At 42.3% G+C, this 26,971-nt stretch overlaps 1 protein-coding gene across 1 annotated transcript in view; it reads left to right on the top strand.

Annotated features, from left to right (window-relative positions):
- The window catches only part of RANBP17 (RAN binding protein 17), a 236,178-nt gene that overhangs the window by 141,955 nt on the left and 67,252 nt on the right, over nucleotides 1-26,971 (top strand). Inside the window, exons 15-19 of the mRNA XM_054568057.1 lie at nucleotides 2,830-2,903; nucleotides 3,932-4,012; nucleotides 13,305-13,368; nucleotides 13,458-13,566; nucleotides 23,777-23,880. Of these exons, the coding sequence (XP_054424032.1) occupies nucleotides 2,830-2,903; nucleotides 3,932-4,012; nucleotides 13,305-13,368; nucleotides 13,458-13,566; nucleotides 23,777-23,880 (432 nt within the window). The remainder of the gene's footprint in view (nucleotides 1-2,829; nucleotides 2,904-3,931; nucleotides 4,013-13,304; nucleotides 13,369-13,457; nucleotides 13,567-23,776; nucleotides 23,881-26,971) is intronic.

Below are 26,971 nucleotides of genomic sequence, written 5' to 3'. Positions count from 1 at the left end.
CATCGTGTCCCTCAGAGAAAGACGGGCAATACCATGGGCTTAGTCTCTTCTGTCTTAGATTTCTGCTCATTTTTCACTGTGATCAAATTATCTTCATTAATCCTGAAATAATAGATTAGGAATCTGTGAGCTAAAGTGAGTTTTTAACCTCGCCTTGCAGTCCTATGCCATCCTCTGTATCCGTGCTTAAAATGAGTATCATGATGTAGTTTCTTCTGGCTGTCATAAAAATTTTTTCTGGTGAACTGATAGTTTTAGATAATGTCAAAACCCCTGCATATTGTGTTAGAATTTTCTCTGTAGAGAACTTTCATTTGCTTGTTTTATGATAAACAACTTTATAGATCTTTTCTCACTGGACACATCACTTCCCACCCCCAAATTACGTGTGTCTATGCCGTAATTAAATTCCAAATGTTTGAAGACATTTTCATATTATCTGTGTGTCCTCTGAATGATAAGGTGCCTTGGAAAATGTGAGACAGTCTTTTAAAAGAAATGCAGTAATCATACATTGATTTTAAATGACCCTGTCACACATGAAAACAAATCAGATTGTTGCTCTTAATGAGCTTTTCAATTTACTATTCAGTAGATCAGATAAGTGGATTTAAGAGGTAATGATCCTGTTTAGTACTCAAGCTTGACTGTCAGATCCTGGTAGTGGAGAGGAATCCCTGGGGACAGAAGCGTTGACACAGTCCTAGACGGGGTAATGGGAATCAAAGCTAATGGATGATAAAAGGAATGGTGCACGTTACAAGGATAATTGTGGATTAAAGCGCTGCCATGTGTCAATGTTGACTGTTTTCCCTAGTATCTTATTGGGTCAAGTCTGATGCTTTGAGCCACTGTTTTGACAGCAGAGCACAAGCCGCCTGTCTGCTTTGCTCCTTTCTTGAGGGCCAGGGACACAACTGAAAACTTCCTTGTAAGAACCATTCGTAAAGAAACATTTTTTTAACTGTTAAAATATGTTAAATGTTTACAGTCATATTTTATATTTTTTTTCAGTGTGGCATGAGTAAAATCAAAATTAGATTAATCCTGAGTTTTGCCATGAAAAAAAGCATCTATAGAGCCTTGAAATTGTAAAATTTGATTTTAGAAAAATACAACACAGTGTAGTGTGGGGCGGGGAATGGACGCCCAATTAGAGGGCGCAAAGCCCTGTGAGGAGGGACAGGCCAGCCGCTGCGGGGACACAAAGGAGAGGGCGCCTCCCTGCTGGGAAGGGAAGGAAGGCTTCGCAGGGGAGAGGGCTTTCGGACGGGAATGGGGGGGAGCGTGCAGAGGAAGAGGCAGATTCAGGCAAAATGAAAGCACGTGAGCTCACGGAGGTCTGAAGTCGCATGAGACGCCTGTTTTCCAGCGGCATTTCACGCAGCTTCAGGTTGGGGGGAAGTGGTAGAGGAGAAGCAGGGTAGTGTCCAGTCGTGACGGGCCCTCATGTCACTATCATATTTTCCAAGGGCCCCGATTCCCTCCCATGGACGAGACAGGTTCCGGGTCAGGGTGAGAGAGGGAAACTCCCCTTTCTACGGGCCGTTCCTCTTTCGAGCCTTCAATGGGCTTGAGGTTTCTGACCACAGAGGACTGGCAGCGACGACCTTCTCTAGGTTCTCCCTTCCTAGTTTCCTCTTTTCCCTGAACATCCCACACACACACAGTGACCGCCCCGCTCTTACAAGATGAAGGCCTACCCTCACGAGCGGAGTCACAGATGCCGTAGTTGGAACGCTTTTCTGCACGGCTCCGAAGTCGGCAGGAAGGGCCACCGGCCTCTCCCGCCACCGCTGTGCTCCTCCTTCCCTTCTCTCGCCTCTCCACCTGCCCCCCTTCTCCCCTCTCCGATGGACTCCCCGGGCCTGAGGAGCTTTTGGTCACAGGACTTCGGTTGAAAGCCTAGAACACAGCTTCTGGTTTGAATAGTGTTTACAATCCAAATGTGAGACCTGTGCAGAGAAGAGCCTTGCTCCCCGTATAACCCTCCAGCCCGGGGCACCCCGTGATTGCTCCCTTGCCTTCACGACCCGTTCTGGCAGCGTGTCAAGCTGTAGTTGACGTAAAGGCGGAGAGGCCACCGGACCACCGGAGAGGAGCTGGCCAGTGGGAAGTGGGAAAGCACAGGCACAGGGGATCAAGTCGCAGCTTGACACCCATGCAGCTGGTGTCTGGCAGGGGTGGTAACCTGGACGCACACCAGAGCATCGGGGAGTGCGGAGGTGCTAACCCACCTCTCGGCCTTGCCAGGCTGCTAGGGACCATCCCATTGGCTGCCGGTGGCACTTTCCCCGTGGAAGGGGGATGTGCGTTTATCAGCTCAGCGTGCCTTGCGTTGGGACTGGAGTGTTGCACACATACTCTGCGACCAGCACTCTCTACTTGGAAGCTTAGTGCACCCCCAGGCCCTGATGCACTCAGCCGAGAACCCTGAGCCTGGGATTTCGGTTTCAGCGTGGAAAGTAAGACCTACCTCTACGTTTAGGGGAGCTTCATTGAGAGATGTTGGAGGAGACTTTCTATAAATTCTTTAACTTTTATTTTTGAAACCATTCTTTTTACAACTGCCTAGCATAAACCCAGGTTATTTGACAGTTTGCCGAAAACCGGAACGGAGGGACGCTTTGTAAACGTTGGAGCCTTTGATGGAGGCGCTCCAATCTCTAGCCTTTTTAAAAATTCCTTATTTGCTCTCCTCCCCACGCCCCACTCCCAGCTTCGGTGTGGACACAACAGTGCGTTAAATCTCATCTTTGTTCAGTTCGATAGTCTTTTGAAAGTATATGTTACTGATAAAGCTTTTAACAATGAAATGTTTTCCTGCAGGTATATGCCCGCATGTCAGAAGTCTTAGGAATAACAGATGACAACCACGTTCTAGAAACATTCATGACGAAAATGTGAGTGAGTTCCCGCTTTGGTTCTTTGATTTTTTCCGTATTGTTGTTGCTGGTTTGAATCTAATAGACCTTTTTACTTTGCTTAAATCTTTTTGTAAATATTAACTGTGTTAATAAATGGCTTTTAAAATTAGGCTTTAATTCTTAGAATGGTAGCATGGTTTTTCATTAAAACTTAATTTCTCAGATTTAAAGTTCACCGTCCAGCAGTCATGGTGATTCGCCCAGGTCCCTACGCAGCTGCAGTGCGCAGCAGCAAAACATGGGTTTAGAAAGTTCACAGACTTGGACTCTTCAAGTCACTTGGGCAGTATTTTTTTTTTTAATTACAAAGAAAATACCCAACTTTGCAGACCAAGGGAAGAGATCATTGCACATTGGAATCCCTGAGAGAGGTTCGCTCGCCTTAACGCGGGGCATACATTGACTCTAGCAGGGACCTATGGCCACCAGAGACAGAGTCGTGGACACGGAATTATCCCTCCAACATCAGCAGAATTCAGTCGTTTCTGGTTAGAGACATAGCTTTCTACGCTTACACTGCCGCACCTCCCCGCGGCACCCCCGTATCTGTGTAACACAGAAATCGCGCTGTCTTGATTACGGAGAATAAAAGCTAGATCAACAACCATGGTCATAGGAGGTGGGTTTTGGAGCCGCACGTTGGATGGTTTGACTCTCAGTGGTAACTGTGAACCTCTGTCTGACTTCCTTTGTGAGTCGTGCTGCGTTCCCAGATACGTGTTTTAGGTAAAAACTTAACGTTTCTCCTGTGAAACACTTAGGCAACTTGTTAATTTACAAAACTAAATTTATAGAATTATACACCATTTGGAGAGTACTGTCCATTGTACAGTGATCCTTTACAATTTTGAATGTGCTATATAACAAGAATAAAGTTAAAAATGTTCCGTTAGTATTTTGTAATTTAGGTCTTCTGACTTACACGACAGTATGTGTATTTCCATGCTTTCCCTATACAAGCAAGTACCTTACTTACAATTAAAAACTTCTTTTTTCATATTCAGTGTTACAAACCTTAAATACTGGGGAAGATGTGAACCTGTAATTTCAAGGACTCTTCAGTTCCTAAATGACCTTTCTGTTGGATATCCTTTTTACTGTATGTCCGATAATTTATATAAACAACCTAACAAGTGCATTTTATTGGCTAGGGATTTCCTTGTTTAAATTTTTGCAAGTATTTAAAAAAAAATAAAAAGCCTTTTATTTAGCCTTATCTGTAACTGCATGTTTTTGGAAGATTTATATTAGCTTCATACTGTACTATAAACATCTTTACAGAGTCACAATAAATATAGGTGGATATATAGATTCCTAAGTAAAGTTCTGGTTTATACCTACCCAGGTTAAAAACTGTTATGTAAAAAAGTATGCAACCACATGTGTTTTAACCCATGATTTTACATAATTGTCAGGAAGTTCTTGTTTTAAAAGAGAGCATGTAATTAATTTCAAGAAGGTTAGAATGTTCTAAAAATTCTACCTTACAAAAACTGAATCCCTAGGAGTAGATGTGTATTCAGTATTGTTCAATTGAAAAGAATATTATTTTCATTAGTTGAGTCACAAAGGAACAGGAAGAAAATTTTAAGTTGTTTGAACACTTTTTTGATTTTTGGCCTCACCAAATCAACATGTTATTTACTCTGCATTTCCCAGTACATATTAAATGTTTAGATTTCTCTCATTAGTAGATTTTTGAAATCTAAAACTGGAATCATCTTTTCCTATTAGGTTATAATTGATAATACTGCCATGTTTCTACCAATGAGAAAGAAGCATGTAATTTGTCTTTTATATGTTATCTAGCAAATGCATAGAAGTTGTGAAAAATAAATGTTGGTTTAGTTAAACACTAAGATTAGCTGATATTTTAATATGAGGGTAACGTGCTGAAAATGGGTGGCGTTGGAGAGAAATTTTTAATGTAGGTTCACTTCAGGAATATGTTTATATTAGTTAACTTTAAAATTGTGTTCCTTGGCAAACCATAAAAGATTTCCAAAGTATTAGACACCCACTTTTGTGCTGGAATTTAATATGCAACTTTTTATTGGAAAATAATCGTCCTTGTCTGGCAAAATCCACCATGCAATATTTCTGTTAGTAGGTATAATGCAATAAAGTCAGGGAGGGCTATTTATCACTACAAATTTTGAGGATTTCAGGATTCTTTTTATTATTTTAATATATTTCTTTGATATTAAATCAGAAAAATGATAAATTACACCTGTCCAGGCTGTTTTTCCTTTTTACTGGAAAGTGATGTACAACCCAATTCCAGTGGTCATTTTGGCTTTTTAAGATAGGTATTTTTTCTTATTAAAAAAAAAACTGAACCTGTATTTTTTTAAAATAATAATGCTGAAATACTCTTTATTTCTAACATATGAAGTGGTTTATAAGTACTTCCTAGTATTGCAAACGCTGGCCTTTTCACAATGAATTACTTTGAGAGCAGATTATCTGGGAAGGAACCTGTGTTGTTTTATCGCACATATCTATTGTTTAGATTTACCCTATTTTTTAGGTTGAAATTGAAATCTAATGTAAAATTAATTTGATTTGTATTCTTTTTAGTATAATTTGCATAATGCCTAATTTATTTGTTTCTGCTATTAAGATCCTCTTCCTATCACCTTATATTTTGTATATATTCTTTAATTCTAAAATTATAACCTTTTATTTTATAAGCTGCTTATTGCTTTTGAGCACTTCCTGAAGTTAATAAAAAATCACATTTTCAGAAAACTTATTAGATAAAAGTTTAAAAGCTATAACATTTTAAACTAAGGGATATGAATGGTTTCAACGTGGGTACATTGATTTATATTTTTTAACAATTATTTCAGGTTTGCATATTTAGAAATATATATTAGCTCAATTTGATTTCAGTGCTCAGTTATTTGAATTATAAATCATTATGTCCCTTCTAGCTGATCAGTCATGAAATATCTTTGAATTCATTTACATAATGGAATATGTGAGTGGTGGATCTATTTCAGTGCAGTTGCTGGATACCTAATGCATGTTTCGTTGTTTCCAATCGATTTCTCTATTATAATGTATTTTTAAGTCCTGATTTTAAAGCAATACATTATTTCTGTGTTAAAAATAAGACGGCATCCTTCAGAAATAGAAACAGTCGTGCGGGATAAAAATCATTACTGATTGACCCCCGTTCATGTAAATCTGTTTATATGTTAGTATTTAAAATATATGTATTTAAAATATTAGTAACAAATGAAAAGCATGTTATCTTACCGTAAAGTTTTTAAATGTTCCCTATGACTTTATAATGCATGTTTTCAGATACTTTGGGGGTTTTTTCTATTTTTACCTTCATCATAGGAATCTTACCCAATGTTTATGGTCTTCAAAGTCACCCTCTGAGCTTCTGAGTTCCTGTATCTGACCACTCGTTTAGAAAGGGAAACCCCCAAAGATTCTCATTTTTAGGACACGTGGAAAAGAGTGTGTTCACCTGCCCCACGGCAGCAGCCTCACACTTGGTAACAGTCCGAATCGAATCGCAGGCGTGCTTGTTAAAGTACGCGCTGTAGCCCTTCCCTCCGGCATCCGGGTGTCAGGACGTGTTAGGCCGGGCCCTGGGAATCTGCATTTCAGCAGGTCTCGGAGGTGCTGGTGGCCTGGGGGCTGCACTTGGAGAACTACCTGGAGTCTGGCTCCCCGAAGAGCCGGGGGCAGTGGGAGGGGGGGCGGCGCCAGCTCCAGGAGTCCCTGGATTCTAACTTGAGGACAAGCCTGTTGGCGTTTTACCCCAAGGCTTCTGTGTGCCAAATGTAAAGTTTTCCAAATTGTTAAGACTATTGTGATTTTAAAATCCAGAGGCCATTTTCAAGAGAAAGTTTATGTTTTCCTATCGAATTCATTACATGGAGCATATAAAATCCATTTGGCAAATATCTGAGTAACTTTTTCATATGCTCTTTAAACACCCAGAGCAACATTTCAAGACTTTCAAGTTTCCGTGTAGCCCTTTCTGACACGCACGGAGGACAGAGGTGAAATGGCCGTGTCCTGGGGCAGCCCCCTCACCCCCCCCGGTCAGGTTCAGGGACCCTTGTCCTTTCTGAAGTGTTTTCCAATCAGGAATTCCAGTTCTCACTTTCTCACTGGGAAAAGGATGGAATTGTTCCAATGATTATAACAAGGAAGCTGCTGGGAAAACTGGAGTAAGTAAGGGTCACAAAGAGGCTAAACTCGGTGAAATGCCAAGAAAGAGGGAAGAAAGGTTACATTTTGTCCAAAATTTTGTTTATTATTGTTTCAAGTTTTTTTCCTTTGAAAAATAATTGATGCATTTTTTTACTGTAATTTGTTCATTTACTCAAATTTACGGCAGTAACACAGGTTTCAGATAGAAAATGACAAGAAAGGATTTTTATTTTCTATTAGGCCCTCTGTTGGTAGTTGCCCTTATTACATCTTCCGCAAAGGTTTAAGAAAACCCAAAAATATCTTTAGCTTTTTACAACAGACCCCATAAAAGAGTTCTACATTAATTCATGAAATGAGCCAACTCACTTTTACGTTGTTGTTACTATTAACTTCACCAGTTCTTAGGATTAATAAACTTATCCATATTATTCCAAGACCACCTACATAATTTGCAGGGCCTAGCACAGAATGACTATGTGGGGGGCCTTGTTCCCAACTTGGTAAGAATTTCAGGACCTCAGCAGCAGAGCATTGAACCAAGCCCAAGACCCTGAGCAAGAGTGCAGCTTGCATACTCATGAAGCTGGCCCAGGTTATCTGTTACATGAAAAAATAATTCCCTTTCATTTGCAGAGTTAGGCTTCAGACTAACTCTCCAAGATTTTGAGGCTCTCGTCTTAGTTCCTGCACACCAGGATTTAGTGAATATAATTTCTGTCCACATGCATCATGGATCTGTGTCTCTGTTTGTTTGTTTTTTCAGTAGTTTTCATTTTTGCAAGCCAGGGAGTCTTATTTCCTGTTCAGGCTACTTGATCACCCTGATGATTTTATTTTCAACCCCAAACTCCTTCCAACTTCATCTGTCTTTTTTGTTTGCTGGTTTAAGTGCAATAACTAGAACTGCATTCTTACTTAAATTTAACATTGGCTAAGAATAAAATAATGATTTTAAAATTTAATTTCCTACTCATCTTAATGATTGACTTTATCTTACTGGCCTCTTTCAATTCAACAAATATTAATCAAGCTTTTGCTCAGTACAGGGCAAAAATGAGACACAGGCCCTTGCCTTCCCAGGACTAGCCCTGATTCCAGACTTCCTTTCCTAGATTTCTACTAGGAGCTCTAAGAACATTGTATTATTAACAGTTTCCTTTTTAAAAATTTAACTCAAATAAATTACATCCTAAATTTCTGAAAATCTACCCACTAAATATAACATGGGTAGGTGACATTTTGATGTGGTGGCTTTGAGGGAGCTCTTTTTATTCAAGGTCATTTAGACTCAGCTTATATACAAGCCGTTAAGCATGCAAGTGATATGCAGTCCAGACATGCTTACCCTGTGGCTGATGTTCCCACTACCAGGCGTGAATCCTGAAGGAGGCTGGGGGTCAGGAAAGAGGAGAGGATGAGAAGTGAAACAAAGGTCTAGAATGAAATAAGGGTGCAGGGCGGAAATAAAAGTGAATATGTCTGTTACAGGAAATATTTAGTAATAAACAGTAGTAATTCTGCTTTGGTGAAACAGTATTAAAATGTATCGCTTTATTTCAGTGAACCCCACCATCTCCAGATGGTTCTGAGAATGTTAAATAAAACTAGTTCCAGCACACATCCCTCGGGGATTCTTCTATTAACATTTCTCATCAAAAGGAATGTTGATTTATTTTTCTCTTTTCCGTCTCTCTCATCCATGGAAAGGGACTCCCATAATTTATCTGCTGTATTTGCTTTTATACTAGAATCAAGCCTGAGAATCCTTTCTACTCTTCTACAGCTCGCTTATTCAGACCTTCACTCAGTTCTTTAGATTCTTGCTTCACAAGATTACCTTCCTTGAGTATTGTTTTAATCTGATCATTTCTCTTCCCAAAAGCCCAGAATTACTTCTACTTGCTTCTCAGGTCAAAGTAAAATTATTGATTTGAACTTGAGTCCTTTAACGGTACTTGACTTATTGAGTTCCCATAACTAATTTCTGATCCACCACTCAACCGCAATTTGTACTTTGTACTTTTCCTTGGGCCAAGGAAATTTATTTTACCTTCCCCTTGACACCCTTCATGGTCTTTCACTGAACCACCACGTATGCTATTCTCATCATTTGACCCATTGTAACTCAATTTTGTCTCTTAAAAAAATTTTTTCTTCGGGTCCTACTGAGGACTTAGTAAAGCCATCTTGAAATAGTTATAATCCTTAGTAACTGTGTTAACTGGAAGAACATGAACAAGTTTTAATTTCTCTGAGGCTCAGTTTCTTCATCAGTAGAAAGGGAATATTATCTACCTCTTAGGATTTCATATAAATTAAATAAATAAATGTATAAGAATATATTTGTGTTATCTAACAAAAATAAAGCACCTGGGACTACTGACCCTGTCATACAGTAGGTGCTTACTAAATTAAGCACCTCATTTTCATTGCTATCATCTTTAATTTTCTTAATGCTCCTGAACACTTAGTTCTCATCTATATATCTGAGGATGAACATAATATAGCTTGGTATTGGCTAGTCCTTCCTCCAATTAGCTTGTAAGTTCTTTGAGGTTAGGGCTCTTCTTTTTCCTCTAGGGTTTCAGAACATCACATAGTGAGCATTTGAACCTATTGTTACCCCTCTTGTTGAATGACCTTTAACTCCTATTCCTTGTAGGTGATTATTAGTATCCCTTAAGATGCTTCATTTTGGTTGTACCTTTTTGGATTTTTTAAGACTAGTAGGGTTTATTAGCATAATCCTGTTTGCGAAATAGCTGAACGAATAGGTCAGTAATTATACTGTGTCTGTCATCTATCTAAAGTAACTTCCGATGTGTAATTTTCTTATTCGTGAACTTCCTTTTATCATCAGGGTCTAAGTCTATCTGTAAAACCTGTTTATAAACACGCATGGCTTTAAAATTATTGCCTACATCACTACCATCATCCACCCTCTTGTATTTAGTGAATGTCGTGTATTTATTGCACCACTCCTTTGATTCTCAAACAAATTTCTTCACATTTTAACACTTCTCTCAATAAAATGTCTTACAATTGATGGTATTTTTCAATACCTTTTCTTTCTTATTAGCGCATAAAACAAGTAATGTTTCTTACGATCAGTGGTATTGTAGGTTTGATGACATATGGTAGATAGTCAGCAAAGACTTGATACCATGAACTGAAGTTGTACTTGGCGCTACTGTGCCCATCAGCTACTAAATTAAAGTGGGTGGTACTCCTGTAACTGGAGAAACCAGTGAACTCTCCATTTAGTTATCCTCCTCTTCAAGGGATACAGATTTTCACAATTGGCGACCACCTTTAAGAGCTTTTTGAGCTTTTCCTCACCCTTCTCCCCTTGTCATTACCAGCTCTCAATAAGCCGGTCTTTGCCTCCCACAGTGTTTTCGTAACCACATGGACACAGAAAGGAACTCTCCGGGAATTTCGTTCACTGAGTGTTAGCCAATCCATGGAGTTTGCTCAGTCCGAGTGCGATGAAAGCTCATTAATGAATTGGTTCCCCTCTGAAAGAAAAAGCCTCCCTGTCCCTTCTGGGGCCTGGCTCCAGCTTCAGTTGTATCTCAGAAAGCTAGTGGCCTACGTAGATTCACCAGCCTCTTTCAGATCAAGTGGATATGATGTAACGCAGTGAAAAGAGCTCACACTTGACAGTCAGACAGAGCTGGATTTGAATCTTGGTTTTACTGTTTTGTTCTACCTGTTCTGCGTGCGGCCTTCGCTGAATTCTCTTCCGCGCTGCTGTGGGCTCCTGCCATGGGCGCAGCTTCTGTCACACCCCTCGCCGTGTTTTCTGTTGTGAGCTGTTTGTTCGGCACAGGGCCTGGCTAAAACGCTCCCACCAAATCAAGTGGAGCCATTTATAAGAACCCTAGTCTCTTAGGGAAGAATGGGATAAAAGTACAAAAGATCATAAAATGATTTTCCACTTGCCTTTTAAAGAAAAAAAAATTACAGACCCTCTTAAGGACCATAACTGGCTTTGCATTGAATTCCTATAAGGGAAGATAAATATTCAGACGAACTCTCATTTTTTTCTTTATTGAAAAAAGTATTTATTCTTAATTGTTTTTTTTTTTTTTCTGTAGAATGTAATTAAAAGGCACCGAGGCTGGCCTTGGTACGAAGTGCACAGATGCACTTCTGCAGAAAATGTGTCTTCGGCCGATGAGATTCTTCCTGTGAGTGTTCTGTTTATTGCTACCATAAATATTCTATTGTCAAAACATGACTTGCTGTTTATTAGCGGCACTGACAGGAAGATTCCTATTAATGGCAGCATTCTTATTACCCATAGACCCTGTCACTTTAACTTTGCAATTCTAAGAGAATTGTATTTGGTAATTACTTAAGGTATTTCTTAGTTTATTGATCCCCACCCCGTTGAACTGAGTGAAGTCTGAGTGGCAGCTCTTCGGCTCAGTGATTTAGCCTGGGAAAAATCATCAAATCTGCACCTATGTAGGCGGGGAAAGACCTACCACCTGTCCACCCTGACCTTGTTGCCCTTCAGCCTGCCGGAAGCACACGGCTCACTGGGCGCCCACGGAGCACAGCGCAGGGAGGGAGACGCACAGACGCAGCAGCTGTCCTTACAAGGCTTCCGGTCTAGCGTGGAGGTGAGCCACATGTGCTGGCTTGCTATGCCACTGGAATGGTGGCTCTAGAGTCCGAGGGACTTGAGTCTAGGTCATACTGGTTGTTTTGTAGGGAAAGTTTTATTTAACTTTTTTGTGTCTGAACAAGGGAAGTGATGCCACCTATCTCATGGGGCTGTGAGAATCAACCCAGCAAGTAGTAAACATTCTGTAAATGGTAATCTCTGCCTCTGTGTGTCCTCTCCGCTGGTGTATAATGGACAAAGACATTCTCATCATTTGATCCTCACAACAGTCCTGTAAGATAGGTGGCTTGAGTATAGGTTTCATCCTCATTTGCTGGGAGGGAAGCTAAGGCTCGGAGTGGCGGAGTGTAGTGCTCAGACCAACCAGCTGATTGGCTGGTGTAGTTAAGCCGCAAGCCCAGGCTTCCCGGCTTGTGCTCCAGCGTGGTTTCCACTCTCTTACATCACACCCGAGTGAGTAAAACAGAGTGAGAATTCAGCGCCCGTGTGCAGAGGCAATATACGGAGTTCTGTATTCGGAGATGACGAAAGGAAGGGAGCCCGTGTTTTCTCTGGAACACGAACGGGGCCGCGTAGGTTGTTGTGGCCTGCACGAGGGGCATGAGTGAGTATGCAGGGATCGCCAAGAGGGACCCTGCCTTTAGCAGGGAACTTGGGACTCGGGCAAAATAAAAGAAGAGGGTGTGTAAATCCTGAATCAATGTTCTGAGAGCCTACATCAGCCCTTCTTTGATGACAGCGTTAACCAGAAATTACTTAGGCCTACGATCATGTTTAAGACATTTTAACTTTGTTCTCATTTTCATTTGAACTGTTGAGATCAATAGTGCAGGACAGTAGAAGGAAGTCTCACTTCAGTTAAAATCTCAGCACTGCCCATCCATAGCTGTGCGGTCTTGGACAAGTAACTTAATTTCTCTGTGCATGTCTCATCCATAGATTAGAAATAATAAATAATATTGAACAGTATAACTGATGGTTAGCAAATATAAAATGCCTTGCACCCAGTGGGTACTTGGGAAATATTAGGTCCTCTACGCCTGCCCTTCGATACTTGAGGACATGCAGCCTGCTACATCCTCACGGTCAAAGTCCGATCTTCGTCCAAAAGCAGAACTTCCGTAGATTTCTAATTGAGCTCATTGTTTCTTAGAATTGAAAATTTTTCTTTCTTGATAGCATATTATGGGTCTTTTATAATTATTTTATTATGAAATGATATTAAGTGAAAAGAAATTCTCGCATTACACCCAAAATGTAAAAAAGGTCAATTTTAATTTTCCACTATGAAGGTTTTAATAGTAAAGAAGTTTTGTCTTAATTATAAAATTCATTCTTTCTTTCCATAATGAGAATATGTATAAGAAAGGAAAAGTAATTGCACTAGTTAATAATAGATTATCATTCTTAATAGTATGAAGGACATTTCTATAGGAATATCCTTTAGAAGTGATATTTATTCTTCATAAATAGAAATTGGTGCCATTATAATTCAGTGTTATTTTGTGATTTATTACCTATTGATAAGACATCTCCCCAGATTCCTTAACTTCTGTTACCTATATCCTTTTAAAAAAACTCGTGAAGATAGATGCTGTGAAATTCATGCTAAAAAACCACACGGTAAGTGTTATTTCCTTTAATTAATGACTAGAACTTTCCAGGCCGTCTCGGTAAAGCACATGTAACCTCGGGTGCTCTTTGGCTTTCAGAGTGAACACTTCCCCTTCTTGGGCGTCGGCGACAGTCACAGTCTCAGTGACTTCAGGTGCCGGACAACCTTCTACACAGCCCTGACCCGCCTTCTCATGGTAGAGCTAGGTAAGAGTAAGAACTGTGTGTCACTTGTTGAGGGATTAACCATATGCTTGTGTGAATGAAGAAGTGAAAGGCTAGTAATGACTTACTAATATTTGCCACCTCCAGGAGTTTTCTACACCTTTCTAGGACTCGAGCATTCACTTGTTAACCTCAGAGCCAAAAGACAAATCTTTGTACTTAAGATGGTATTCCTCACTTCAAACAGTACTTGCATTAATTTTTCACGTCTTCAAAATCTGTTTTCTGGGTATCATTTGGTACCTTAATATTACTGCTATGAATCTAGGAATAATCTTACAGAAAAGCTTTTTACACACAGATTTTCTTTATAATGGCATTTAATCTAGAGGAAAAATTGAAACAATGTAAATGTCTAACACAAGGAATTGTAAAATTAGGCACATCCACTTACTTGATGGAATAATATATGGTCATTAAAAATTACAATTTGAAGACTGTGCAAGACGTGGAAATTTCTGTTATAATAGTAAGTGGAAAAGGCAAGGTATTAAACTACGCAAATGGGGGCTGGAGGGATAATATAGCAAAAAAGTCTCACATGAGATTCTTCAAAAATGTTCAATATTATCTTTGAATAGTGGACTGTAGGTAACACTTTGTCGTTTCTGATTACTTGGAATGTTCTTTAATGTATTACTTTCGTAAATGGGAGAAATTATCTTGAGTTTATCTTTTTTTGTTGAAAGCCGAAGTTAGCTTGCAGTCCCCACAGGCCGGCAGTACCTCGGGGTGGGCACATAAGCCCCTCTGCGACCATGTGACTCAGGGGTCCCGTGGTTCACCATGTTTTATAAACACACGATAGAGTTCAGTCGATGTCGTACCATATCATCCTTAGAAAATGTAATACCGATGATGCTTTTTTCTTCCTTTCTCTTGCAATGTATTGATTGATCCATCAACTTAAATATGAATTTTTTAAAACATGATCATACAAAAGGCAAGAGGATGGAATAATTTTATTTTGCACATTAATGACACTGAACCTTGTCCTGGGAAAGCGACCAAACTCCTCCCTGCTCCACACCTGTATTATTTTTATGCGTTTCAAAAGAAGAAATTACCAGAAAGACAAACAGCCAAACGTGGAGAGAAGCACAAGTAGAATGATTAAGGACCTGAGCAGGATTGATTTCTAAGAAAAGATTAAAAGAACCATGTATGTATGACTTGGCTAAGCAACAACCAAGGGCTCGAGGCAGAAGGGGCTGTCTATAAATATTTGAAAAGTATAAACCAGGCGTGCAAAACCCAATCACCTGCTACCTTAGGCAAGTGGGAGAGCTGACCAAGTGACAGCTTTGCATACTGCACACTGACCTGTTTCACGTCTTGGCTGCTGCCTGGGAGAGAAGGGGAGCAGCCCAGGTCTTTGGGTCCTGGTCCTCAGGAATCATTTAGAGAGCGCGCTCTGCTGAGCTCTGGGGGCTCCGCACCTCAGCCCGAGCCACGCCGGGCCCCCCTCGGGGAGCTTGCCCTCTCTCTTTCCCGCTGTCCAGGCGCTAAAGATGGCCACGAAGCCCTGGCCTGCACTTGATTGTTTCCCAAGCCTTCAGCATGTTCTTTGAACGACTCTGTCAGACAGAGTGAAGGAAAAGGGGAGACCAAAGCTGACGAGAACAAACTGGAGGAGGTTTCTTAGGAGGCGGTTCATGTCACACACATCTTCGGGACCTGGAAATCGAATGGGCCAAGATCCTTCTTCCTAAGGGCCCCCTGGATGGAAGAACCCTCACAAACCTGTAGTAGCTTCAACGGCAGGATGGCACTCTCGGCACTCACAGTGCAGTGGACTTGTCGTTGCACTGAAAATCGGCAGGCGTGATGAGGCCCCGAAGAACCGCGCACGACACCCTGCCCTTTGAAGGTGACTTCTACTTCGTATTACTCGGTGTTAACTGTGAAGTGTGAGAAACTGAAGTAAAAATAGATAAATTGGAATAAATATTAGGACTTTTTTTAGCTTTTGCCAGTTTCTTTCAATTACTTAACCCACAACAATGTAATGTATAAATTGATTTTTTAGTTAGGTTTTGTTTTTTTTTTAAGTAAACATCTGTTATGTTGCAAGCAATTGTTAGATACCTTGTGAGAAACCGGAAAAGATAGGCCACGTGGAAGTGTCAGGTACATGGTAGGCACTAAGTATAAGAAAATTGAATTGAATATAGATAAAATGAAAAACAACAGCAGCTACACTCACAGAAACTGTACATTGTTTGAAAAGAAATTCTTTCCTTATTTATTACTGTTTTATATTTTAAAATAATGTGTATTACAAGCGTCAAGTGATGGTTTGCAGTAAATATTCCCAAGCTTCCTTCCCTTGTTAAGAGCCACAGTAGCTCTTCCTTCCAGAGTATGTTGAGCTCCTTCAGCTTACGGACTTTGTCTTTTTCATGTTTTCTAGCCCCAGTCTCAGTGTCTCTCCCTTGTAAACACTCAGTGAATATTTGTAGAAAGCACGACATACAAGGAAGTGCACTGTGAGCAGGACGCGGTCATTATGGCTCCTGGAATCCGCTCTGCCGCCAGGTTCTCTCTGGGAGTAGCTGTGACTCTGGGCCTCTCCAAGACAAAACTAATCAAGTGGCTGATTGCTTTTGCACAGGATGAGCTGCCCTCGCCCACTCTTGGGCTGGATTAGTCGCTGTTCTTTTCTGTTGAACAGATGAAGTGTTACTGCTTTGTAGACGATCGTTGAGAGTGTTGTTGAACACGGTTTTATTATTTGAGGTCTTGTCTCACAAACTAGGTTGACCAGTACGTTGCTGTCAGAACCCCTGTATGTATGGTTTTTCAGTTTTCTGTTGGGTGTTCACTGTCATGGAAACCAGGAAGAAAGAGAGTGCTCTTGCCAAAAGAAGCACAGATCCATGTATTAAATGAAAGAAATAAAAAGTTAGGTAATGAGAATCCTCTCAAAGTAAGCAAAGAAAAATTTGAGGCAGAACCTTTTAAAACACTCTCTTTTTTTTTCTTTTTTGGTAAGAATCAACTAGGAAAAAACACCTAACCAAACTGCTAGCAAAGCACTGGGTGTGATTCTTGGATTGAAATATAAAACATATTCTAATTGAATCCTACAGAATAAATTGAACATGTTTTGTGTATAAACCTTGAGCATTGGAGTGATTAGAAATTGGGTGTCACATTAATTGATATTTACTTTGAAATGCATTTTGGTTTCTAGTCAATAATTTGTGCTTCGTACGAATTTAATTAGATGCTACGTGCCCCAGGTAGTGTTTCAGATGAAAATGGGGAGGTTTTTGGCAATAAACAGCTGTACAACTTTATCAAATTTTTCCCTGTCTAAACTAGATGAAATAAAGAAAGGAATTGAAAACATTTCTTGATGAGAATGAAGATGTTTCGTGTTGCAATGTATGTTTTGTATTCTAAGAAATTATAAAAATAAGTGCAAAAACTTCCCTTCGCGCTAGCTTCCATACAGCAGAAAGTGGGTGACCGACCATATGTGCCGGCATGTTAGCCCTTCCAAGAATCACTTAAAGTTCCCTAGGTTATTTTTAAATTAACTTTGTCAATTTAATAAACCAAAGGAAAGATAGTATTACTGAAGCCAGTAAATGGAGAACCTCCAGGGAGCTGTTCAGTCTAAAATACTGGAATAAATAAAAACCTTCTATTTTGTTTCATTTGAATGGAGGTGGAATCAGTTGATAAAGGCTGGAGAGGGGAAGTGTGGAGAAGACCTCTAACCAGGCCTTCTGTTTTATGAGGAACTAAATACTATTAGCTGCAAATGAAGTTTTGACCAGCCACAAATTTAGAAGCGCTCAGCGTCACTGACCACTGTTTCTCCTCGGACATTTTACGATTGCACCTTCCCTTAGAATACTCAGACGAGGAGCATGTTGATAGTATCGGAGTGAGCAGTGCTTTCCTCAGATATTCGCACCCTTTAGAGGCAGTCATATGTTTTGGTGACCGTGGGAATGCTAATATGAAAATAGTTTATAGGCATTTAAGAGATAGTTCTCTCGACAGCAAGGGTCCCCAACCTCCGGGTCTTGGACCAGTACCAGTCCGGGCCTGGTAGGAACCTGGGGCCGCACAGCAGGAGGTGAGCTTGAATGTAATGCGCTTGAATCATCCTGAAACTCTCCCCTCCCACCCCCCATCCATGGAAAAACTGTCTCCCACGAAACCGGTCCCTGGTGCCAAAAAGGCCGGGGACCGCTGCCCTGCAGCGATGAGGGGAGCAAAGCATCCATCTGCTTTCGTGGCTTATAACAAGCACTTGGTGCCCAGAGATATCTCTAGCTTAAATCGGAGAAAATTTCAATAACAAGTAAGTGACTTGAATAAAAAGGGAAGAGTATTCTAGAAATAACTCCTGAAGAGAGAAGTAAAAATACAGAGGAAGGAAACTTTCCTTTATTTTAGTAATAACAACTACCACTTGTTCACAGGCTTACAGCGGGCGTACGACTCTTACATACAGTAGCCCGTTTGATCCTCACGGGACCCCCCACGAGACAGGGACTGTGGCCGTGCTTGCCTGGTGGAAAGCTGAGCACGGAGACTCGGTGAGCGGCCCGAGGTCAGCCGTACGCGGTGCGGCCATCTGACCCCACGCTCTCATTCACTTTCGCTGGACTGTTACTTCACCTTTGCCATGCCCAGCCAATTAGGAAAAGTAACTTTCTCTTCTTCATTTTTATTTGAACTAATGGTACTGAATGATTGCTGTGAGGCTTGGGGGCAATGAGAAGAAGGGAGAAAGGATTGCTTTCCAAGCTTCTTATCAAATAAACAGATAGATTCATGTTTATTGTTTGCCCTTTATATGTCTGTTAGAGTCCTATGATCAGTGCAAGTCAAGAGTAGTTTTTAAAACTTGTCTATGTTCAATAATTAGGCAAAGCACATTTTTCCGCAGCTCAAGGAACACAAAGGTGGATGCCCCAGGAGGACCTAGCAAGCGAGAAGCTCGATCAGAAGTACCTGATGTTCGGATAGATGGGAGGCCTACGTCAGTGTATCACCTGTGCCCAGGACTTGGCAGAGATTATCTGGAAATAGACGTTGGGGGTTAGGGGGTGGGATGGGAGTGGGCAATAAGGGGTAAAGAAGCAGCTGGAAATAGTTAGAATCTGTAATGAGATCATTAAGACTAATTAGCTGGCCCCGTAGGCAGAGAGCAGCCCATTAAGTCCAGATCCAGCTTTAATAACCTACCTGGCGTGGAGGGTGGCGTCCAGAGCACCCGAGGGAATCAGGCGCCTGGGGATGAGGCCGGGAAGGTCGCTGCAGCAGAGGTGTTCAGTAGCCGGCAGTGGGCGGCGCACGTTTCTTCGGGGAACTAAAATAAACCTTCCGGTTCCCTAGGGAGAGGAAGGACAGGGAGCCTCAATTTTTTCATCTGGTAAGTGGAAATAATCTGCCTCGAAGGGTCATATGGCAGAAGTAAGATGATGCGGTGTGCGAAGGGCCTGGGACAATTTCCATTCATAAAACAAGTACTCGGCGTATCTTAATTAAGACACCAACATTTATTGACAGCACTATTAGGGACACGGGCTGCCACGGGGACCCCAAAACAACCCAAGTCTAGTGCCTTAATGCGGCTGCTCCGCCTTCTGTGCTTGGGCTGTCCTCGTCCTACCAAAGCACACGCTGGTGACGCCCCTGACAGATACAGAAGCCTCCGGCTCCCCCTGAAGCTGAAGTCACCTCAAAGCCCGCTAGAACTGCTAGGCAGTGTAGAGGGACCCGAAACAAAAACCAAATTCCGGCCCCAGGCGGAGAGACCTAGGTGAGCACGCTTCTCGGGAGTGCCCCCGGAACCCGCAGGCGCTGTCCTAAGGAAGGGCTGGCGGTGGCGGGGGCCCAGGCCCCCACGCGTCCGGCTCTTCGAGGTCGCCCCTCGCTGCTGGGTTTTAAACGGATTCCTTTCTCCACTCGCTGCCTCTGGGTCTCCCTGTTTGTCTCTCCTCTTAATTCTCCGCAGTTTGGACCAGAGGCATTAGACCTGACCTTTACTGACTATATTAGTTTCCTGATACCACCGTGACAAATATTACCACCAATGCAATGACTTAAATATTGCAAATTTATAATTTTACAATTCTAGAGGTCAGACGTCCAAAACTGCCGTCCCGTGGTCTCTCCATGGGCTACCTCAAGGTGTCGGCAGGACGGTGTTTTCTTCTGGAGGCTCAGAGGAAGAACGGGTTCCCTTGCCTTCTGCAGTTGAGGGTCCTTCCAAACCGGCTCATGGCCCAGTTGCTCCAGCAGCTGCTACACGATTATTTCTTAGGTGCCGGACCCTAGTCCAGGCACTAGGGATACAACCGTCACCAAAACCGACCCAAGTGCTTCCCTAATGAGCTTGCATTCTAGCGGGGAGGTTGGGGAGGTTGGTGAGGTATGTACGTATGTGATAGCCGGTCATAGTAAGTCCCATAAGAAAAGTCCGATTGTTCGTGGGGCCGGAAGTGGTGAGGGTGGGGGGCGCGCCCTGGGTGTGTCTTCGGCAGAGGGCCCGGCGAAGGCCTTCTGAGGAAGTGATGTGGAATTGCTCTTCATGTTGCTGTCTTTGGTATTCGCTCCTTCACTTCTCCAGGCACATTTCGGTGACTTGCCTCGCATTTCTGACATCTCTCTTTGCCTCCAAAATGGATTGAGGGAGGAAGTGAAGGCAGGAAGTGTTTTGATCTGTAGCTCAGCATATTAATGAAGGGTAGAAATGTTAACGCCCTGAGTTTATCTGTGCTCTGAGTGAGCATCTATGCCTTAGAAAAGCGTCGCTCCCAAAGGAAGGGTATCAGGCGGTCAGCGTGGTGGACACACTTTATTTGATCACCATAATCACCTAAGTCCGTCTGAAATTCAAAACAACAAAACGCTAATGATTATCGTGTTTTAAGTGCCAGCCACTGAGCAAAGGGGTTTACGGATGGTTTGTTACTTGATCCTTACAGCTAATTTTATGAAGCACAGTAGCCCCCCCATCCACTGGGGATACATTCTAAGACCCCCGTGGATGCCTGAAACTGCAGATAGTACTGAACCTATGTTTCTTCCTATAATACATATCTATGATAAATGTTAACTTATAAATTAGGCACAGTAAGAGATTAACAATAACTAATAATAAAACAAAACAATTATAACAATAGACTGTAATAAAAGTTCTGTGACTGTGGTCCCCCGTTTCTAGGGACCCCCTGGTGGGTGGAGTCTTCCCATAGGCCCCGTGCTCGCTGGGCAACGCTGCCATCAGTCAGAACGTGTTTTCTGCTGGTGGCTTCCACCCGCGTTCTCCATCCTCACTAAGCACTCATCACACACTGTGGCTGTAACTGTCACAGTTTGAGGTGCGACAGCAAAACTAGCACCGGTTTGTGTTTTTCCCCGCTTCACAATTTCATGGGTAGAAGATTCATTCTTATAATGGATCGTAGCAAACTCAGCATATGATTTTTTTTTCTCTTTATTAAGTCAAGAACTTTCATCTTTCACTTAAAGGAAGCACTTTACAGCTTCTCTTTGGCATCTCCAAATTGCCAGCATCACTAATCTCGTACTTTGAGGTCATTATTAAGTAAAATAAGGGTTCGCTGGACACGAGCGCTGTGACACCACGACGGCAGGTCTGATCGAGGCGGCTGCTCGGTGACTAACGGATGGGGGGCATGCACAGCACAGATACGCGGGGCGAAGGATGCCTCACGCCCCGAGCGGGACAGAGCCGGAGGGCACCGATACGGTCCTGCTTCTCAGGAGGGCACGCAATTTAAAACTTATAAATTGTTTATTTCTGGAATTTTCCATTTAGTATTTTTGGGCCTTGGTTAACCACAGGTAATTGAAACTGTAGAAAGCGAAACCACGGCTAAGGGGGTCTACTATAAATATTACGTCTCTTAATCACAGACGAGGACACTAAGGATTAGATGAGTGAAGTGACGAGGTCCAAAACCAGACAGCTAACAATAGTACAGCCAGGTCCAAGCTTAGAACTTGGAAGGCACCCACTCCTCCCTGCACCCTTACCTGCCGGCAGAGCAACGCTCAGTGTTCTCAGGAGCGATTCCACGTTATTCACAGGCACTGGTATAGGTGCTAACGCGGTCGTACGCGTACTGCCGCTCCTGTTTGTTGAGTTACTTTTCATGTGTTGTACGTAACATTTCATATTCACAATAACCTTAAAAGTTGGGTATGTTCATCCTGGTGCTGAAGCTGAGGAACCGAGACTCAGAGTGATGAGGAAGGACCCAGAGTCGAGCAGTGTGTGGGTGAGGCAGGCTCTGGGGCTGGTCCCGCAGGGCCCTCCCTGCCTCGCGTCCTTCACCGAGAAGCGCAAAGGTGCAACCAGCCTCAGTTCTCCAGAAGGGAAGCCAAAGACGCTATCAATGTGGGCTGACAGCCCTAATAATTTACACACGCACAGTAGCAGTTCTATCCCATCCCGTCGCCACGGTAATCCTCGGCCTATGGTGGAAACGGTGGAATGAGGTAGGCGGTATTGTTAGCGCTATAATTAGCCGTGTGCCTCAACTTGCAATCCCAGGCTTCCGGGTGAGCGCTGTCTCCGGCGGAGGCCGACAGAATGGAACCCGAAGGGAAAGCGGGGAGCACGCGTGGGGGGCGCTCAGAGAGCACTGGCAGGGGAGCTGAGCTCAGGCACCGGGAAAGCGATCGTTTGACTTGGGCGTTGGAAGGCGAGACAGGCTTCCGGAAAGCTCTCTAAGGTCCTCACCGGTTGACGGGTTGTATCTGAGAGGGATAACTTGGTCACACAGCCAGCTGGCAGGGCAGGGATTATCGCTTGCTCTGCCGTACCCCTTCCCTGGGGCCGCGACCCTTGTCTAGAACAGCCAACCAGGAAGTATTCATTGGCCTTTTGACGTCTCTTTGTGAAGAAAGCTAAGCTTCTGATGCTGTTGGACTCTAGAAATAAATTATATAAGGTTAAAGGGAAAAGAAAAGTCACAAAAGATCATTGTCAGCCTGGTCAGCCACTCCTTAAGTGTCAAAAGATCCTGATTCTGCCATGAATCTGTGGATTCTGCATGGTCGATGTGGCCTTGGAGCTGTTTCCTTGTCTGTAGAACGGTGTACAGGCTAGTGTTTCTCAAGTATTTGCATGCACCTGAATCGCCTGGAGGGTTTCTTTAAACAAAAATTGCTCGGCTCCGCCCCAGAGTTCCTGATGCAGTAAACCCGGGCTAGAGCCTGGGCTTTCCGTCCAACAAGTCCCCGGGCGCTGCCGATGCCGCTGGGCCAAGACCAGACTCGGGAGCCACTGGCCTCTTCTCTGATGCTCCGTGTGAACCCTGCAAGGCCAGCAGTCCGGGCCGCTGGCCCCTAGAGCTCCCCCCAGCTAAGTGTGCTGCCTTCAGTAAGTCGCCTGACCTTTCTCTGTCTGGTCTTCGTCAGTAACTCGGGCCTCTGACTTCCCGGTGGCAGAGGATGAATGAGAGAATCGAGCCTCATTGAAAAGAAACCCCTTTTGAAAGCACACTCTCTAAATCGTCGGTTGCGCCTATCCATGTGTGAAGACTCTGCTTTGGCAGAATCTAGTCTGCCTTTAAAGTGAAAAAACAGTAGGAAGATGTCTCTTTTCTCTCTTTTCTGTAAAGAAAAGGAAGCTTAGTGCAAGAGGAAGTGTGCCCAGGGAGAATGTGCTGAAAATCCAAATGACCTAGGAGGGGCCTCAGTCTGTTTGGCAGACAGAAGTTTCCCTGCCATCTATTTAACGAATTAATAAAAAGAACATAAATAAGAGGGAATAATAACTTAGAGCTATCTGGGCACCTGAGTCTGTGAGCCCTTTAGGGCCTTGGCACCCAACGAGAAGGGAGAGAGAGGGCCTTGTCTCGGAGGCTTTGAAAGGGACTTTCCTTGGGGCACTAGGGAAGCTCTGGGGGCCCTGGCGCTGAAGGGCTGACGTGCCTGGGGCAGGAGTCTGTGTGATCCAATAAAGAGCCAGGGAAAAAAATGGCTGGTAAGTAATTTCACTCTTTCATATGGTGCAAAAAGAGAGGGCAGAACAGCAGAATACTCAATGTGCCAAAGCACCAAGTGCGGCCGGGGCAGGCGTGCCGGCCGAGCCCCTCGCGGACGGCCCTGAATGGAGCCCCCGCCGCCGAGGCCCCTGCACAGTAGCACGCCTTCTAAACCGTGGTGACCCTTTTGTTTTTTTTAATAGGCGAAGATGAGGACGAATTTGAGAATTTCATGCTGCCTCTTACGGTCTCCTTTGAAACAGTATTACAGATATTCAACAACAACTTTAAACAGGAAGATGTGAAGGTGGGTTTTTTTCCAAACATGAGAAAAAGCGATTTTGTTCGCTCTCGAGTATCTAGGTGCAGGAAAAGGTGCCGGGCATTTGCGTGAGCCCCGGGCCTCGCCCAGCTCGCGTTCCCAACCCTACGCAGCTGCCGTTTGCGCTTTTCACTTAAGTGTCGAAGTTTCTTACACAAATGGGCGTGGAGATCGGCGATGAGTTTGGGTCTTCGCTTCATGATTAGATGACACAGATTTGTCTCTTTGTGGCAGTTAATGTCTTTAAAGGGACATTTCTCCTGGGCACACCACTTAAAACATGGCTGTTCCCTCGCCTGCCCTGCACTGTGTTTTTCAACACATTTCTGTGGAAGAACGCACAAACGTACACATGCTAAAACACTACATCTCTAAATATTTTTTAAACAGGAATTTATATAAATCAAGACTTTATTAAATGGCTAGGCATATATGTATAAATAGGAGCTGGTCTTGAAGTATTGCATTCTTAAACTGAACAAAGTGATTAGGATAACTGATAGCTAAATAAGGTTTTTATGTGCCTGTGGGAGCCATATTAGGATTGATTTGACAAGTCAGTTCAGCTGTGGCAACAGTCATAATATCTAAGACAACATTATGTTTTATTAGTAAAATCCTTAAGTGTAGCAAGCTGTTTGTGACAAAACAGTCCCATATTTTAACGTGGAGGATGGGGAGCAGAAGGTCTGCTAAATCGAAAGAGCATCTTCTGAAATTATAAGGTATCAGCGCCATATTAAGTAGATTGACACCGATTATTATTTTTTAAGAGACTAATAAATGTACTCCTGAGAATTTAGGCACCTTTGCTGGTGATGCCTGAGTCATATTTTGTCATTATTTGAAATAAGTTGGCCAAAATGTTAACCACCATATTGCATGACTCCTCTCGACCAAAAAAACAAAAACAAACAAACCAAAAAATAGCAGTAAGGAGCCAAATAGAAAAACAGGCACCTTTGATGATTATTTTAGGATAATTCTTCTACCAAAAAATAATTAGCCAAATACCATACTTTTTAATTTGAAATGAAGTTTTTGAAATGAGCATCTATCAACATACAATAGTCACAGAATTTTAAAACCAAAAAAGAGTAGAGCTTTTTCCTTTGTGTTTATAGCCTCGCTGAAATTCTTCACCAGCATTTCTATTCGGGTCAGCTATGTTTTTTAGGTGTCTTACAAAAATTTCTACTGACCAGCAAGATCTTGGCAGCTTTAAGGTGGCTATTGCTGCCCTTGATATCAAAAAGAAGCAAGGTTGAAAACACCATCTTGATAAAAATTACATTCGTCTCATTTGAAGATTTCATTATACTCCAAGCCCGTTTTGATGTGATCCCATCTAGTTTGATAGAAACCACCTTCCTCCAGTCATTTTTAATGGAGTTCCAGTGATATATCCCTAAACCAGCAAGTTCTTAACGACCCTGGAAAGTGACTGCTTGATTACACTTTAACGGTATTTGCAAATAAAATCACAAGTAATTAAGGGGAAATCTCCAGGCTTTTGAGCAAGTTTGATGCATGATAACTGCCTGATTCAGCTTCATCTAGAGTAATGCTGTGTAGGCAACAGCTACTGAGATCAATAGCAACGTAATGATAGTGGCAGAATTAAGTGAGTAACCTGAGAACCGTGCCCCAGAATGCATGCAGCTGCCACGCACCCAGGCCGCACAGTGCACTCCCGGCTTCCGTCCTAAATGTTCATCAAAAGACGCCCTGCAGGAAAATGGAGTTAGATGCTCTTTATTGCTGATCGTGTCTCTTGCCACATTTATCAGGGAAATTGGATTAGCAGTTGGCAGCTGCAGGTAGACAAGATTCTGCAGTGATTAAATATGCAGCTTGGCTGCATTTGTTGTGACAGACCTTTAGTAAATTCTACTGTAAGCACCATCTGTCTAATTTGTATAAAGAAAACTTGGTGCTTTAAGCTACCAGTAAAGAACTAAATCTGTTGCTTTATCATAAACAAAACTTTTGCACTAAATGCTTTTAAATGTAATTTATTAGGTTAAGGCTATTTTTCTATCATGATGAATAAATAATACATGCAAAAGTGCTTTCAGGTACTTCATTTTGCAAGTACCAGAGATAAAAACGGTTCTGTTTTGTTCTTCAATAAAGTATTTAGTATTCCAATCCACAGGAGGTGATGCTGTTAAAATATCTCTATGAAAATGCCTCAGGACTGCCATATTCATTTAATTTGCAACCCTTACCAAGATTTTCTAACTCCCTATTTATAGATATTTTTCAAATGCAGATTTCAGGACGAACATAAACATTAAGGACCTCTGTTGCCAAAATGAAATATGGTTGCGAGGGGAGGAAATGCCGCAAAACTCTTAAATTTATAGCTTTGTTTTCTTACTTAGTCCTAATAAAAATGAAGAGAACATTGAATTTTTGTCTTGGGTTTTTCTCTTCAAAGTAAAGGGGGGGGGGAGGAAGAAAAAAAAGAAAATGCTGTGACAAATCCTGGCTCTAAAGCACTTGTTCAAAATCTATGTTTTTCCCATGTAATTGTATCCGTAGTAAAATATCGTCCGGTACCCCCCCTCACTCGTGCATCATTTTAGATTTGACCATGACGTCATCGGTTTTAAGGAAAATGAATGAAAACTTCTCAGAGGAAGAGGAGCAGTTAAATGGGAGCCTGCTATCTTTAGTCCCTTCGTATAAACTCCACAATGTTAAATTATTTAAAATCCTTGATTTTCAGCATGCGCACATTAAAAGTTTTCGCACTAAGTGCCAAATGTTGCAAACAGCACTTTAACAGAATGATTTTGCTTTGATCCCTGTAGCAGTTCCTGAATAATTTATCACAGGTTATTGCCTTAATTCTGGAGAGGGATAGAGCAATAAAGGCAGATGAAAACACTCCAGTTGAAACACCTTGGGGCCGGCTCATTCTTCTGACACGGCTCTTTTGTTGGAACTATTTAGAGGTTATTAAGATGTGTCTCCAGAATTAAGAGTATGCTTTAAGGATGAAGACAGCCATCTTAATTCTAAAGACAAAGCACAATGACCCTTCACCTTCTTTTTCTTTGTTGTTATT

The sequence above is a fragment of the Pteronotus mesoamericanus genome, unplaced genomic scaffold (assembly GCF_021234165.1).
Source record: "Pteronotus mesoamericanus isolate MK-2021 breed Mesoamerican mustached bat unplaced genomic scaffold, CSHL_Meso_final contig_2, whole genome shotgun sequence".
NCBI lineage: Eukaryota > Metazoa > Chordata > Mammalia > Chiroptera > Mormoopidae > Pteronotus > Pteronotus mesoamericanus.
Note: the sequence above shows the minus strand (reverse complement) of the source record. Positions and strands in the feature narration are given on the sequence as shown.